Genomic DNA, 12,962 nt, shown 5'->3' with positions numbered 1-12,962 from the left:
TTTGGTTTTTTGGGCTTGGCCGTTTTACAATACTAATTTATACTGAAGTATTTTATTTCTCCATCTACGGCAAAAAGTGAATTGAATTCTCTATCGAATGATACATTTTTTATTTGAATCGATGATAAAAATCAGATAGTTTTCATCGTCTATCATCGTCTACATTTCTTTCACTTAATCTAGTTCCTAATATTAAAGGGTTTATACATACAAACTTCTATCTTTTTACCTGTTACCTATATTGTAACGACTTTAATTTAAAATATAAAAAAAGTTTCCCTGGAACATGTCGATCTGGCAACCCAACAAAGTTAAAGGCAACTCAAACATGTTTCAAGCTGAAATTAATACCCTGCATTAAGTATGAAGCATTTTAAGCTGCGGTCAGAGAGTCTTGATAATTTGTTACATACCGCTTATTACACATTATCATATTAATGGATCAGAGCTGAAATCAGCCAAATCAAATCTATCATGCATATCTTTTTGCCTTCTAATATGTGTTTTTCTATAGTTTAGTTTCTATTGCTTCAAATCGAAAAGAAATAAATGTCATCTGATCCATCTTATGTGTAATTTAGTTTACCTATTATACATAAAATATATTTTTTTTGTAGTGTGTCGTAAACATTGGAAAACGCTGTATATGCCCTACTTTGCATGGGTATCAAAAATTATTAATGCAACAAGAAAACCAAAAGTCTACCGGCATCTCGAGTTTTCAGTTGTGTTTGGCCTTTCACTCGAAAAAGATCGTTGACGTTGACTTTGATCGTTGAAATTTTACATAAATTACGTGATGTGAATTCGGGAAGACAAAAACAAAAAGAAATAATATTGATAAATGTAATGGATATAATATGTAAATTATTAGATAATATTATATACATAGAAAGTTGAATGAACAAACGAAATGTGGCGTTTTAGTTGTAATTCGTTGTTTTCATTGCCTTGCAAAAACATTTGCTGCAACTTGCTGATAAGCAGCTGCTAATGCCTAAGTCCAACAAATTGTAATATTAAACTATATAAATAAACACGCAATATGCAGTGACTGATCAACGGGCTTTGTTTCCCGCATATTCTCATTCAGACAAAAGTTGTATCAATTGACCGATGGAAGCCAATTAAATTTCACTTTCATAAACACAGAATGTTCATATTAATAAAGCTTGAGATTGGAAATAGTGAAGACTGCTTTTAGGCTTCACTAAAGTAAGTTAATTTAATTAAGATATCTCTCTTGCGGTGGGTAATAACAGTTCCTTTGCCTAAAAATACAATATGAAATTATGTAAATAATTTTTTCGGCTCCTAACTTTATGACTCAAATAAAAACTAGTGAAAACACAAAAGTTTAAAGAATTCTAAAGCAACGACGATCTCTAGTTAGATATTTAAAGTAACTAAATCCGGTTTAAAGGCAAGGTTCGATTTCTTTTTGACTACCTTTTTAACTAACCTTTTTAAAATAATATGTTTTAACTTCTATTAAATAAGGTATTTAAGTTTCAATTGACAACTGATTAACATACCATGAACAGATCCATGGGAAAGTCTGAAGTGTCCGGACACCTCCTAAATTTTCAATATGTCGATAACTTTTTGACCTTTTCATCACTTCAAAACCGCGAAAATAAGCCTTCCAATAAGTCTCGCGTGAAGAACTATTATTAAAGATTTAAAGCCAAAAATTGTGGTAAAAAGCAACAAAAAATGTATGTATTTTTAATTCCCCTTTTTTAAAAGGAACTGAAAAACATTTCCAAACTGCTTAAGTAATAACTTAACTAGTTAAAAACACAAACAAAAAATGCTAACCATGAAGCTATAATATCTTATATATTTTTGTTGGGTTGTTATATTTCGTACTTCCTTTTACACAAATTGTCTAAAAATATTTTGAAAGTAAAGTGTAATTTTTCATTTGAAAACTTAAAAAGGTATTCGGCAACATTAAAGATTTTCAATTATGAACATCTGTAATAAACTATTCAGTTAGCTAAATTCGTTCTTAACAAAACACTTGTGTTTAAGAAATGTTTTCTTGATAAATTTTAATGGTAAAAAATTAGAGTATGGAAAACACATGGTTATGATTAATTTTTTTTTTAAATTGTACTTGTTTTTGCTTAAAAATTTTATTAATGATTTAAGAGCATAAAAAGTAAACGAACTACCCCTACTCCCTAGAAGAATAAAGCCTTAAAAATGATACCAAAAATATATCAAAGGGAAAATTTGAGATTATGATATTATAAATAATAATTTTTGAGAGTATAGACTTTCTAGGACATTTTTTAATTAATTAAAATTAATATAGAACTTTTTAACAAACTATCAAATATAAATAAAAAATGTACAAGTTATAAAGTTCTTTAAAAAGGAATAATGAAATGAAATAAAGTTTGTAACATCTGTAAATTAGAAAATACTTTGAAAACTCGTTTCTATGATTGAACATATTCAAATTAATCTAATTGAAAAATCCAAAACAACTTTAAATTGACTATTAATATGGAGCAAAGTTGATTTAATAGTTTTTAAACATGCACCAACATGTTGAGATTCCCAAAGATGATTTTTAATGCTATGAGGTTATTCTTTTTACTCTGTCAACAAACTTGTTTCCCAGTTTGAATTTTACAAAGTGTTTAAACGTTTCGCATGTCAATCTTATCACAATTACAATGCTAATAATGATGAATTCCCTTCGCTAATCGCCGTCAACAGATTCCCATAATCTCATTTAAAATCGGAAACTCACCTCAAACAAGTTTGAGTTGTTTGAAATACAAACCTCAGCCGCTGGCAACGCAGACTGAGACTGAGGGCAGCGATAAGATTAAGCAAAATTCAAACCATATATGACTTAGCCGGCGCGATCGAATCGTATTATAAAGATAACTGCAGTCGGCGGCAAATGAACTTGCTCTTCATTTTGCGCTGCATTTGAATAAAAAAAATTCAGGTTCTTTTTCATGTATAAAGGCAACATTCGTTTATTGACTGTCGCGCGCTTAAAATATATATCACAAAAATGACCGATAATGAAATGGCAACACAAAGAGAGCCAAATGGTGTGGCCTTAACTGATCAGCAACCCAAAACATTGGAACTAAATTTTCAAGAAGTTAATTATACTTTACAAAATGGTAAGTACATCCCAATATATAAGGGTCTGATAGGATCATTTCTATAATAATTTTTTTATATCAAGTTATAAAGGGCCCCACACAAATTTTAAAGCAGGCATCTGGCACTCTAAAGTCTGGACGATTGACAGCAATTTTAGGTCCCTCGGGTGCGGGCAAATCAACATTGTTGAATGTTCTGGCGGCATTTAAGTGAGTATGATGAAATTAAATTTGGTTAAAAGGGTCAAAATGGGGTTAGAATTACATTTAAACCAATTAAATTGCATTCAAGTTAGGACTTAAAATATGACATTGGATTTTGGACGTTTAGGTTTTGGACTTTATAGTTGCTAAATGTTGAAATATTTAAAAAATTCAAAATCAATTGTGGTAGGTTAGTGCTCAATATTGATGAGTAACTTTAAAAAATGTTCTTTAAACATATAGAAAATGTTGAACAAACGACGATTACGACGACTGTTGATCAATGGAACTGTGAAATAGGAAAAGTTTATTGCCTTAGAAGATGATAGAAAATGATTTCAAGTTTTAATGTTAGTTAGTTGGAAATTAAACTTATATACATTTAAAGAAGAATCTAAGACGTGATTGATTTTACTTGCACCTTGACTCTTAAATACGCGTTAAAGTTTTGGGTTATAATTTAGGCAGATCTTACGCTAACTTTTACATTTTAATGGACATGCTTTCACTTTTTATTATTAATTAACGCGTGAGTATAATGAAAATTGTTGAAAAATATCGAATAGACAGTGGATTTTATTTGAATTATTGTTTCAAGCAGTGCCGGATTAGCCATTTAGCAGAATTAGCAAATGCTACGAACCTCGAGTTTTGAGAAGCTCAGTGCTTTTAAAGCAAAAAAAGCTGTAAAAAGATTTGTATCACCAAAAAGTTGATTCATTCATTTAGCAAAATACAGTTATGAGCAAATTGGTAAAAAATTCAGAAATTCTAAAAATTCAGAAAAATCTATAACACTAGGAATTTTTAATTTTTATCAATTTTCCGATAATCGTTTTGGAGAGTAAAATCTCATTTCAATAGTTTATGTTCGTCAGACTAATTATTAAGTTATCTTTTCAGTCGAGACAAAAAATGCCAACAAAGACCAAAGTATTACAATTAATTTCGTGAAGCTTTATTTACTCAATTTTTGAAGTACCAAAAAAAATACTGGCTTTACTTTAGTTAATGTCTTTCGGATCGAAATTAACACTTTGAAATATCAAGTTGTTGGATGTCATTTGAAATATACTAAATCGCTATTAAATTAAAATACAACTGTATTATATAAATACAGTATAAAGAAGAGGCAGATTACTTAAAAATTGATGTTTTTTTAAATTTCCAAATTTAAAAAAAAAAAAACAAAACATTATTTTTGAGGATCGTTTTTGACCGATTTTCATTCAGGTTCTAGCTTTAACATCGAAAAGTGATCATGTAATTTATATATTGTAATGTGATTGCTGACTCAATTCGGTCAGGAATATAAAAAAGAATGTTACGATGAATTACAAATATTATTTAAGTCCCCAGTTTGTGAGGACATATGGTAGAAAATAAAATGTTAAAATTATATTGTAAATATTTACAAAACGTCGAAAAAGTCGAATAAAGATTATGATAAATCTAAAAACTATTTATCAAATAAATCTAAATTTGTTCATGAACTAATGGCTTAGAAGTACTAAAAAGCTTTTGAAAAGTTTTAAAATCCATTAAAGAAAATCTACATTTTATTCTATGAACTAATGGATTAGTAATATTAATATAAAGTAATACAAATGCCAGCTAGCCAGTTGGTTAGCTAATTATAGACTAACAGTCTTTTACAACTTGTTTAATCAATGACCCAATACCAACTTGTATTTTTATTCTAGATGCTCTAAAGCTATTTTATTTTTATTTTTTTCTACAGAATTAATGGCGTAGACGGGCAGTTTTTAATAAATGGAAAACCTCGAGATATAATGGCATATCGCAAAATGTCCTCATATATACCACAAAATTATGTAATGCTAAATCTATTGACCGTTGAGGAAACGTTAAGAGTTTCAGCTGACTTGAAATTACCAAGAAGTACAACTACCGAAGAAAAACAAAAGATTGTAAGAACTGTCTTAATCTATGTATACCGACATTTTACTAAATGCTTATCTCGATTTCTAATTTCAGATCAATGAGATAATGGATATATTGCAATTAAAATGCTGTAGACAGACTTTGGTACGAAATATTTCTGGTGGTGAGCATAAGCGTTTATCCATTGGCATTGAGTTGATCACAAATCCGCCAATAATGTTTTTTGATGAGCCCACAAGTGGCTTGGATAGTGTGGCTAGTTATCAGGTAAGAAAATTACCTCATGTTGAAAATGTTTATACAAATTTCTACTTTTGGTTTCCCTTTAGGTCATTTGTCATTTACAAAGTTTAGCGAAACTTGGTCGAATTGTGGTTTGTGTGGTCCATCAGCCAAGTTCCAGATTGATGCGTTTATTTGACGATGTTTTAATAATGGCGCATGGAGAAGTTCTGTATGCTGGTGAACAAAAGGATATGCTCACGACTTTCAGTCAATTTGGCTATAATTGTCCTCAGTATTATAATCCAGCAGATTTTGGTAAAATAAATCAAGAAATGTGTTATTTTTGGAGTATTTTAAATTTGGTAATACTTTTTTCCAGTTCTCGAAGTGGGTAGTGAATCGTCGTCTACGCAACGTTGTGAGGATTTGATCCTTCAAAATAAATTAAGACATTCCATTATTGATAAAAACTCATGTAAATTCCATATAGATGAAAGTGGTAAGTTCCCTGTGGAAGAGGTTTTTAGTTATTTTTCTAATGAGTTTTTTTAAATGTTTTTGTCTTTGCTATACCTTCGTTCTGTTACCTTTCATATTTCTTCTCTTCCCTTGCTATATCTGTCCTATTATCTCTTCTTTTCGCTACTCAATTTTCTTTCAGCAGCACTTTTAAATATGCCACCTACTACTTTGACGCATTCTCAGGAGTTAGGCAATATGCATTTGCTGAGACTTAAGGAACGAGTTGGCTTCTTTTATCAATTGAAGATTCTATTGAAGCGTCATTTGCGCTCAATGTCCCGAGATATGGTAAGGCCCAACATACAAAAATAACGTCAATCTTATGACAAGCCCGTAGGCTTAAGAAAATTAGTAATTTACACAACTTTCTGTTTTTCAAAGTAATCTAACAAATTATTAACGATTTTTAAAATTAGCCAAATTTGTCTTACTGTATCTTATTGGATTTGAATATTCCAAAGGAATAAGAACTTTCTCTCAAGAAGAAAAAACAAAAAAGGATCCGTTTCCAAATCCTATTGAAATAACGTAACAAATACGTTAGATATTTAATTTTGAAACTGTTGAAGACAACTTTAAGTAACTAAATAGATATATTATATATTGCATGAATACATTTAAAAGCACAAACAAGTGATTTAGTTTTTGAAAGTTTTGACAACTCACTCTACTCAATTTACTATTTGATATTAAAAAACACGAATAGAGTAACATCTTGAATTGTAGAGTTGTGAGCTATTAGCTTCTCACAACTCGGAGAGATTAGGACTTTAAATCCCGAGTTGTGCTTACTGAATAGTTTTCGGTTTCTTATATTTGAAAGACAAAAAACTATTTAAAATTCAATCAAATTTGCTTTCATACAATATAAAATGTAATAATTGACAATTTTGAACTTTACATTTGCCCTTCACTCTACTTCCATGTCAAAGATGCTCAATGAAAGATCTTTCGACTATCGAATTCTAAAAAGCATTTGATTTTCAAAAACTACTTGTCTTAAGTTGTAGAAAAAGTTTCATCAAATATTGTTATACCTACATATAATAAAAGTTAATTTCTGTTTTTTTTTTCCAGATGGCCGTACAATTACGAATTTTGATGCATATTATAGTGGCTTTGTTGCTGGGCGTGGTTTATTGGCAAATTGGAAATGATGCCTCGAAAATTGTATCGAATGTTTCCTGTTTATTCTTCATTATATTGTTTGTATTTGCCGGTAATGCGATGCCTTCGATATTATTATGCATTCAGGATTCGGCGGTGTTTATCAGAGAATACTATAATGGCTGGTATTCGTTGAGAGCGTATTATATATCCAAAGTATTGGCTGATTTGCCCTTACAATTGATATGTCCAACACTTTTCATATCGATTGGTTATCTGATGACTGGTCAGCCACCGGAACTATTTCGTTTTGTAATGTGTTGGGGTATTTTGGTGATGACTTCGTTTATAGGACATTTCATTGGGGTAGTAGCTGGTACATCGTTGACCATGCAATTGGCCATTTTTATAGTTCCCTCCGTGGCGATACCGTTTCTATTGTTTTCCGGCTTCTTTATTAGATTAAGAGAGTTATCGTGGTTCCTGCGTCCGATATGTGATATAAGTTTTTTTCGTTATATTTTTGAGGGCCTTTTGAGAGCTATCTATGGCTATAATCGTGGAGAATTGGCTTGTAGTGAGGTATTCTGCTTTTATCACTCATCTGAGCAATTTCTAAAAGATTTCGATATGTTGGGTGATCATTATAGTTGGGATATAACAGTTTTAATGGGTTTTGTATTGGTATTATTGCTAGCATTCTATATAGCTTTGCAAGTCTCTATAAAAAGAGCTCTAAGATGATTTCCGTTATACTTATGTATGTGTAAATTAAAATAAATGTGTTTTTTAAATGTAAAAACTACAGCATTTATTTTATATCCCTAAAATTGGATTATTTAAATCAACATCTTTCCATAACTGAATTTTTTTTGTAGAAATTTTTAATTTACATTTAAATTTAAGAGCATAACAAAATATTTGTATAACTTCATTTTTTTTTTTTTTGGTTTTTTAAGGAACCTAAAATTGGTTTGTATGAGCTTAGTCTATAAATACACTTAATATTTCCATATCATCTTCATCGGTTTGCTGATTATTTGCAGCATTTGATGCATTCATTGTCTCCTCCAATGCTGATGTTGTGGTGGAGGAGGCAGCGGCTGCAGTTGTTGTGATCGTTGATGATGCTGTTGGTGTTCCAGTAGCCGATGTGGACGCAATTATACTTATTGAACTACTTGCCAAAGGTCGTGTACCCGATCGGCGTACACCTTCGGCCACAGAGCGTGATGATTGACTACGTGAACTACTTGAAGTTGATAAGGATGTCGTCGGATTAGTTGCAGATGCTGAAGCCGCTGCCGCCGTTGTTGTTGTTACTGTTGTGGCTGTTGTAGCAGACGTTAATGCAGTCGATGCAATTGAAGTAAGCGGCACACGAGGCTTAACATCAGGCATCTCCCATTCCATGTCCGAAGATTCTGAACTTGTTTCGGCATTCGCCACCACAGTTAAAGTACTCTTTGATTTCTTTTCCGCATTACGTTTCCAATCTATAACCTTAAGTAAAGCTTTTGCTTCAGTTTTGCGCTATAAAAAAGATAAAATATATATTATAAATTGATGTACGATTTGAATTAACACTTTTACACTTACATCTTCGGAATCCAAACATTTATATGCATAATATGCCGCCCTCTCGTATTCACCCTTCTTCTCATAATAGTTGGCCAAGGTTATAAATCCCTGATAGAGACATTGTTTATCCGTTACGGCACGTTCATCCTCACAATACATAATGTAACAATGCACTGCTGTCTCATGATCACCCAATCTTTCATGCAAACTGGCCAACTTATACATTGCTATACCCTCAATATCACCCACATCGATGGCCTTCCAATAGCATTTAACGGCATTCTCACATTTATCCAATTTCTCATAAGTTTCACCCAAAGCCACCAACATTCGAGAGTCATAGGGTCGCAATTGATGGGCAATTTTGAAATAATATAAACTATAATAATGCATTTTAATGATTTCATATGCCTGACCCAGACCATACCAGGCTCGATAATCACGTTTATTCACTTCGACGGCTTTGCGATAGCTTTGTATGGCGGCATTTGTATTCTTAAGCTCCATAAACTCATGACCCATTAGAGTCCACGCGGCTAAATATTTGGGATTTAATTTTAAAGCTCTTTGGAAGTAGGATATGGCCACCTGATGATCACATCGTATGCTGTAGTAGTTACCTAGGCAGGAAAATTAGATGAAAAAGGTAAAAGTTATAGACCGATCTTTCCTATACCGTATCGAAATATATTCTACCTAATCCTTACCTATAACACAACACGTCTCCGGTCGATATTTATTGATGCTTACAGCCTTGTGGGCCAATTGGGCCATTTCAGTTTTCATTTCCTTGACAAACAATAAATTCGAATAGGTATCGACATTGTCCAATCGATATGGATCACTCTCCAACAGAGCTTGATACAATTCAATTGCCTTATCCACATCGCGTTTGTTGTGATAGACCAGGGCCATTTGAGCCGTGAGATATATGCTTTTGTTAAAGCCAGCTGACTGCAGTTCCTCATAGATCTTTAGGCCATCATCATTTAAATATAATTCCAAGTAGGTGTGAGCCTGAAAGAAATGGGTCATCCAATGGTTACCCAATTGAAGACTCAATAGCTTTTTCTTCTCCATTATGAGGGGTGACAGCTCAAGATATGAACTCCACAACATGGGACATAATCTTATGGAGGCTATTAACATTTCCTCAGCTGATTTGTTGAGATTCAAGGCTTTTAGAACAACGCCATACAGATAAATACCATAGCCATCCAAGCGACTTCGACCATATTCAGATTTTAGAATCGCTAAAAGATCTGTCAAATCTTTCATTTGATTGGGCTCGTTTAAATTGGCTTGATCTGTCGTAGAGTCCAGGCGCCGCTTCTCCTTGGCCATGTACGTGGAATAGAGATGCAGAAATCTCGGAACGCTGGATTCACAATTCCTAACCGCATGGGCCGCTCTCTCATATTCCCTTACATCGTAATAGCTCTTTGCCAGAAAGTATTCACTGTATTCCGACGGAGCAATGCCCTCCAATTGAGATTCGCTAAAGGATTGATCTGCTGCAGTTGGTGCCGCCGCCGCTTCGTTGGTTGCACCATCGATGTTCACTTCGCTCAATCCATGATGCATCTCAGCTAGCCATTTTGTTGTATGAAGCAGGCCACGTTTGGAGCATTCGATTATGCCGCGTCTCAGTTCCCTCTTCACTTCCGGCATGCATACATTAAAAAAATCCAACATTTTTCTTTTACTAATACTGTTTAATTCTAATAACAATCGTAAAAATTCAGTTTTGGTTGCCGGGCCGTCTATCGAAATATATCGATAAAAAAATTTTCGCAGTGGTAAGAGTTAGTGACTTGTGACTGTTACTTTATCAAGGAAAAATTTATGAATGAAATAATGTATATATTTGTATGAATGAAATAATGTATATATGTTTGTATTCTTATCAGTAGTTTTAAAAGACTTATTCAAAATATATATATTGTTTAAGTTATATTTAGCTTGATATAATTTTACTAAATAATTATTAATTTTTGACAATTATATTTGTGTCACTTTGTTTTTTTGTGTGACTTGCTATTCTCAAATCATTTCTTCTCATCATGGTCACACTAACAGAGGGGAAAAATAGACAAAAAGTAGGAGAAGTGAAGACAAAGTATAACAATAACAAAATCAACAACTACGATAAGAAAAAGCAAAACAACAACAGTAGTTACATATACATATGTAAATAATAATATTTCCTTTGTTCCAATAAATGTCATCGTGAAATATATGCAAAAATAATTAAACGAGTGTAAATTTATAACAAACTCAAATAAAAGTTGGAGGTCAGCACATAACAAGGGTGCAGGAGAGAAGGGTTGAAGAGTAAGAGGGATAGAGACGAAGGAAGTTATATTTAAATTGCGTAGATTGTGTTCAATTTATTTATGGTCTTTGTTGTTGTTATTGTCAATAATAAGCTGTTTTTAATGTGGTACTCGTTAATGGGCTGATTCATTTTTTTTTTTATTTTTATCTGTGATTGACAGTAAAGTACTTTAAATCGGCAGCAACAAAATTTCAGTTTTTCCCGATAACGGTCAGTAGTCAATTACCGTTCAACAAAGAACAACATAATGAGGCTCCAAACGGGATTACTGGTTATATTTTTATGCGTTAACTTTTCGCAAGCTTTTTGGCCTTGGCCTTTTACCAAAACTCACAAACATAAGCATGACCCTCCGCCACCGCCACCACCTGAGCCAAAAATTTCACCTGTAATATTTGGTAAGCTTTTGTATATATTTTTTTTAGATGAGAATTAAAAATGTAGTTTGGTTTTTTTTTAGTTCCTGGCGATGGCGGCTGTCAAATTGATGCTCGCCTCAATAAAAACGATACTCCGCATTATATATGCGAGAAGACGCATGATTGGTATACTCTCTGGTTAGATATCGAGGAATTAGTGATACCCATGGTATATTGTTGGATTGATAATGTTAAATTGTATTATGATAAAGCTACGCGCACAACACATAATACGCCTGGTGTTGAGACTCGTGTTCCCGGCTGGGGTAATCCAGAAGTGGTGGAAAATATTGCTCCTTCCAAAAGTAGTGCTGGAGTTTATTTCAGTGCTATTGCCAATCTTTTGATCGAATTGGGCTATGAGCGTAAAAAGAATATCCTTGGAGCACCCTATGATTTTCGGAAGGCTCCAAGTGAGTGTATTAAATTTTTTTTATGTGTTTTGTTTTTGTTTTGTAATTTTTATGTACTTAATGATTTTCTTTTTCCCATTTTTTTCAGATGAGAACAAGCAATTTTTTATCGACCTAAAAGAACTTGTTGAAGATGCCTATGAGAGGAATAACCAAAGTGCAGTCACCTTCATTACACACAGTATGGGTAGCCCAATGACATTGATCTTTCTACAAGAACAGAGTGCTGACTGGAAATCCAAATATATTCGAAGACAAATTAGTTTAGCCGGTGCCTGGGCAGGTAGCATGAAGGCGGTTAAAGTATTTGCCATGGGTGACGATTTGGATTCAATTGCATTAATTGCCAGTATATTGAAGCAAGAGCAAATAACCCATCCATCATCTGCCTGGTTGCTGCCATCACCATTATTCTGGAAGCCATCGGAAGTGTTGGCATCGACACCTTCACGCAATTATACTATGTCCCAGATGAAGGAATTCTTTCAGGATCTCGATTATATGACTGGCTGGGAAATGCGTAAGGATACTTTGCGTTATTCGGAGAATTTCAGTCCGCCAGAAGTGGAACTACATTGCCTCTATGGTGATGGAATTCCTACTGTCGAGAGGTAAGAAATTGACAGAGGAAACTTATTGGAGGCATTATTGTAAAAATCCATTCTTCACACAGTTTACAGTACAAGAAGGATGATATAGCTAATACCACGCCCAATTTGGTAATGGGTATAGGCGACGGAACCGTTAATCAAAGATCATTGCGAGCTTGCCAACACTGGTCGGGTTATTCAAGCTCAGAAATTAATACCTTGGCCCTGCAGGGTGTCGATCATATGAAAATTTTGACGAATTCAGATGCTTTGCGTTATATACGGACAGTTATGAAACAACCCTAAATAAAGCAGTGCCAAAAATCTTTAAGTGATCGAATGTAAAGGTTTTAGCGCCAATTTTAAGTGTTTAAGTAGCTCAAAAATAAATGTTCCAAATGTTATATATAAAAGCATTTATCACTACAGCTTTATTAGGAATTAAAGAATATTTTGAATCCAAAAGCGTAACGATGCTAAAGAAAATTACTTTCATCGAACAAATTAAAAAAAACATAAAC

The 12,962-nt window shown here is 33.0% G+C and overlaps 3 protein-coding genes across 5 annotated transcripts; 2 read left to right on the top strand and 1 right to left on the bottom strand.

Moving 5' to 3' along the window:
* Nucleotides 1–2,742: 2,742 nt before the first annotated feature.
* On the top strand, nt 2,743–7,879 carry LOC6643597 (ATP-binding cassette sub-family G member 4). Of its 2 annotated transcripts, none has more exons than XM_047011082.1 (8): nt 2,743–3,155; nt 3,221–3,347; nt 5,083–5,272; nt 5,340–5,513; nt 5,576–5,786; nt 5,851–5,970; nt 6,136–6,281; nt 7,071–7,879. In XM_047011082.1, the coding sequence occupies exons 1-8, from the start codon at nt 3,041–3,043 to the stop codon at nt 7,842–7,844; spliced, it is 1,857 nt and encodes a 618-aa protein (XP_046867038.1). In that variant the 5' UTR covers nt 2,743–3,040; the 3' UTR covers nt 7,845–7,879. The 2 variants fall into 2 exon arrangements, with proteins under 2 accessions (XP_046867038.1, XP_002066396.2); XM_002066360.4 differs by having other exon boundaries at nt 6,133–6,281.
* Nucleotides 7,880–7,885: 6 nt separating this feature from the next.
* Nucleotides 7,886–10,487, bottom strand: LOC6643596 (cell division cycle protein 23 homolog; the record flags this gene model as incomplete). Its single annotated transcript, XM_023176513.2, has 3 exons — nt 7,886–8,633; nt 8,700–9,301; nt 9,389–10,487. Coding segments are annotated over 3 exons (2,250 nt in total), but the record flags the coding sequence as incomplete, so codon positions are not given.
* Nucleotides 10,488–10,778: 291 nt separating this feature from the next.
* Nucleotides 10,779–12,845, top strand: LOC6643595 (phospholipase A2 group XV). 2 transcript variants are annotated; one of them, XM_047010963.1, is made up of 5 exons: nt 10,779–10,800; nt 11,180–11,417; nt 11,480–11,851; nt 11,940–12,462; nt 12,525–12,845. In XM_047010963.1, the coding sequence occupies exons 2-5, from the start codon at nt 11,267–11,269 to the stop codon at nt 12,745–12,747; spliced, it is 1,269 nt and encodes a 422-aa protein (XP_046866919.1). In that variant the 5' UTR covers nt 10,779–10,800; nt 11,180–11,266; the 3' UTR covers nt 12,748–12,845. The 2 variants fall into 2 exon arrangements, with proteins under 2 accessions (XP_046866919.1, XP_015033627.1); XM_015178141.3 differs by lacking the exon at nt 10,779–10,800 and adding an exon at nt 10,889–11,015.
* Nucleotides 12,846–12,962: the final 117 nt, after the last annotated feature.

This window comes from Drosophila willistoni (genome assembly GCF_018902025.1).
Source record: "Drosophila willistoni isolate 14030-0811.24 chromosome 2R unlocalized genomic scaffold, UCI_dwil_1.1 Seg200, whole genome shotgun sequence".
NCBI lineage: Eukaryota > Metazoa > Arthropoda > Insecta > Diptera > Drosophilidae > Drosophila > Drosophila willistoni.
Note: the sequence above shows the minus strand (reverse complement) of the source record. Positions and strands in the feature narration are given on the sequence as shown.

What these genes read in the sequence shown, in the direction of transcription:
- LOC6643597 (XM_002066360.4), top strand. Translation starts at nt 3,041, where the DNA reads ATGACCGATAATGAAATGGCAACACAAAGAGAGCCAAATGGTGTGGCC. An exon ending in ATAGTGTGGCTAGTTATCAG is followed by an intron (nt 5,514 to 5,575) that starts GTAAGAAAATTA and finishes GTTTCCCTTTAG; the next exon opens with GTCATTTGTCATTTACAAAG. An exon ending in GCTCAATGTCCCGAGATATG is followed by an intron (nt 6,282 to 7,070) that starts GTAAGGCCCAAC and finishes TTTTTTTTCCAG; the next exon opens with ATGGCCGTACAATTACGAAT.
- LOC6643595 (XM_047010963.1), top strand. Translation starts at nt 11,267, where the DNA reads ATGAGGCTCCAAACGGGATTACTGGTTATATTTTTATGCGTTAACTTT. An exon ending in TGATTTTCGGAAGGCTCCAA is followed by an intron (nt 11,852 to 11,939) that starts GTGAGTGTATTA and finishes CATTTTTTTCAG; the next exon opens with ATGAGAACAAGCAATTTTTT. An exon ending in GGAATTCCTACTGTCGAGAG is followed by an intron (nt 12,463 to 12,524) that starts GTAAGAAATTGA and finishes TTCTTCACACAG; the next exon opens with TTTACAGTACAAGAAGGATG.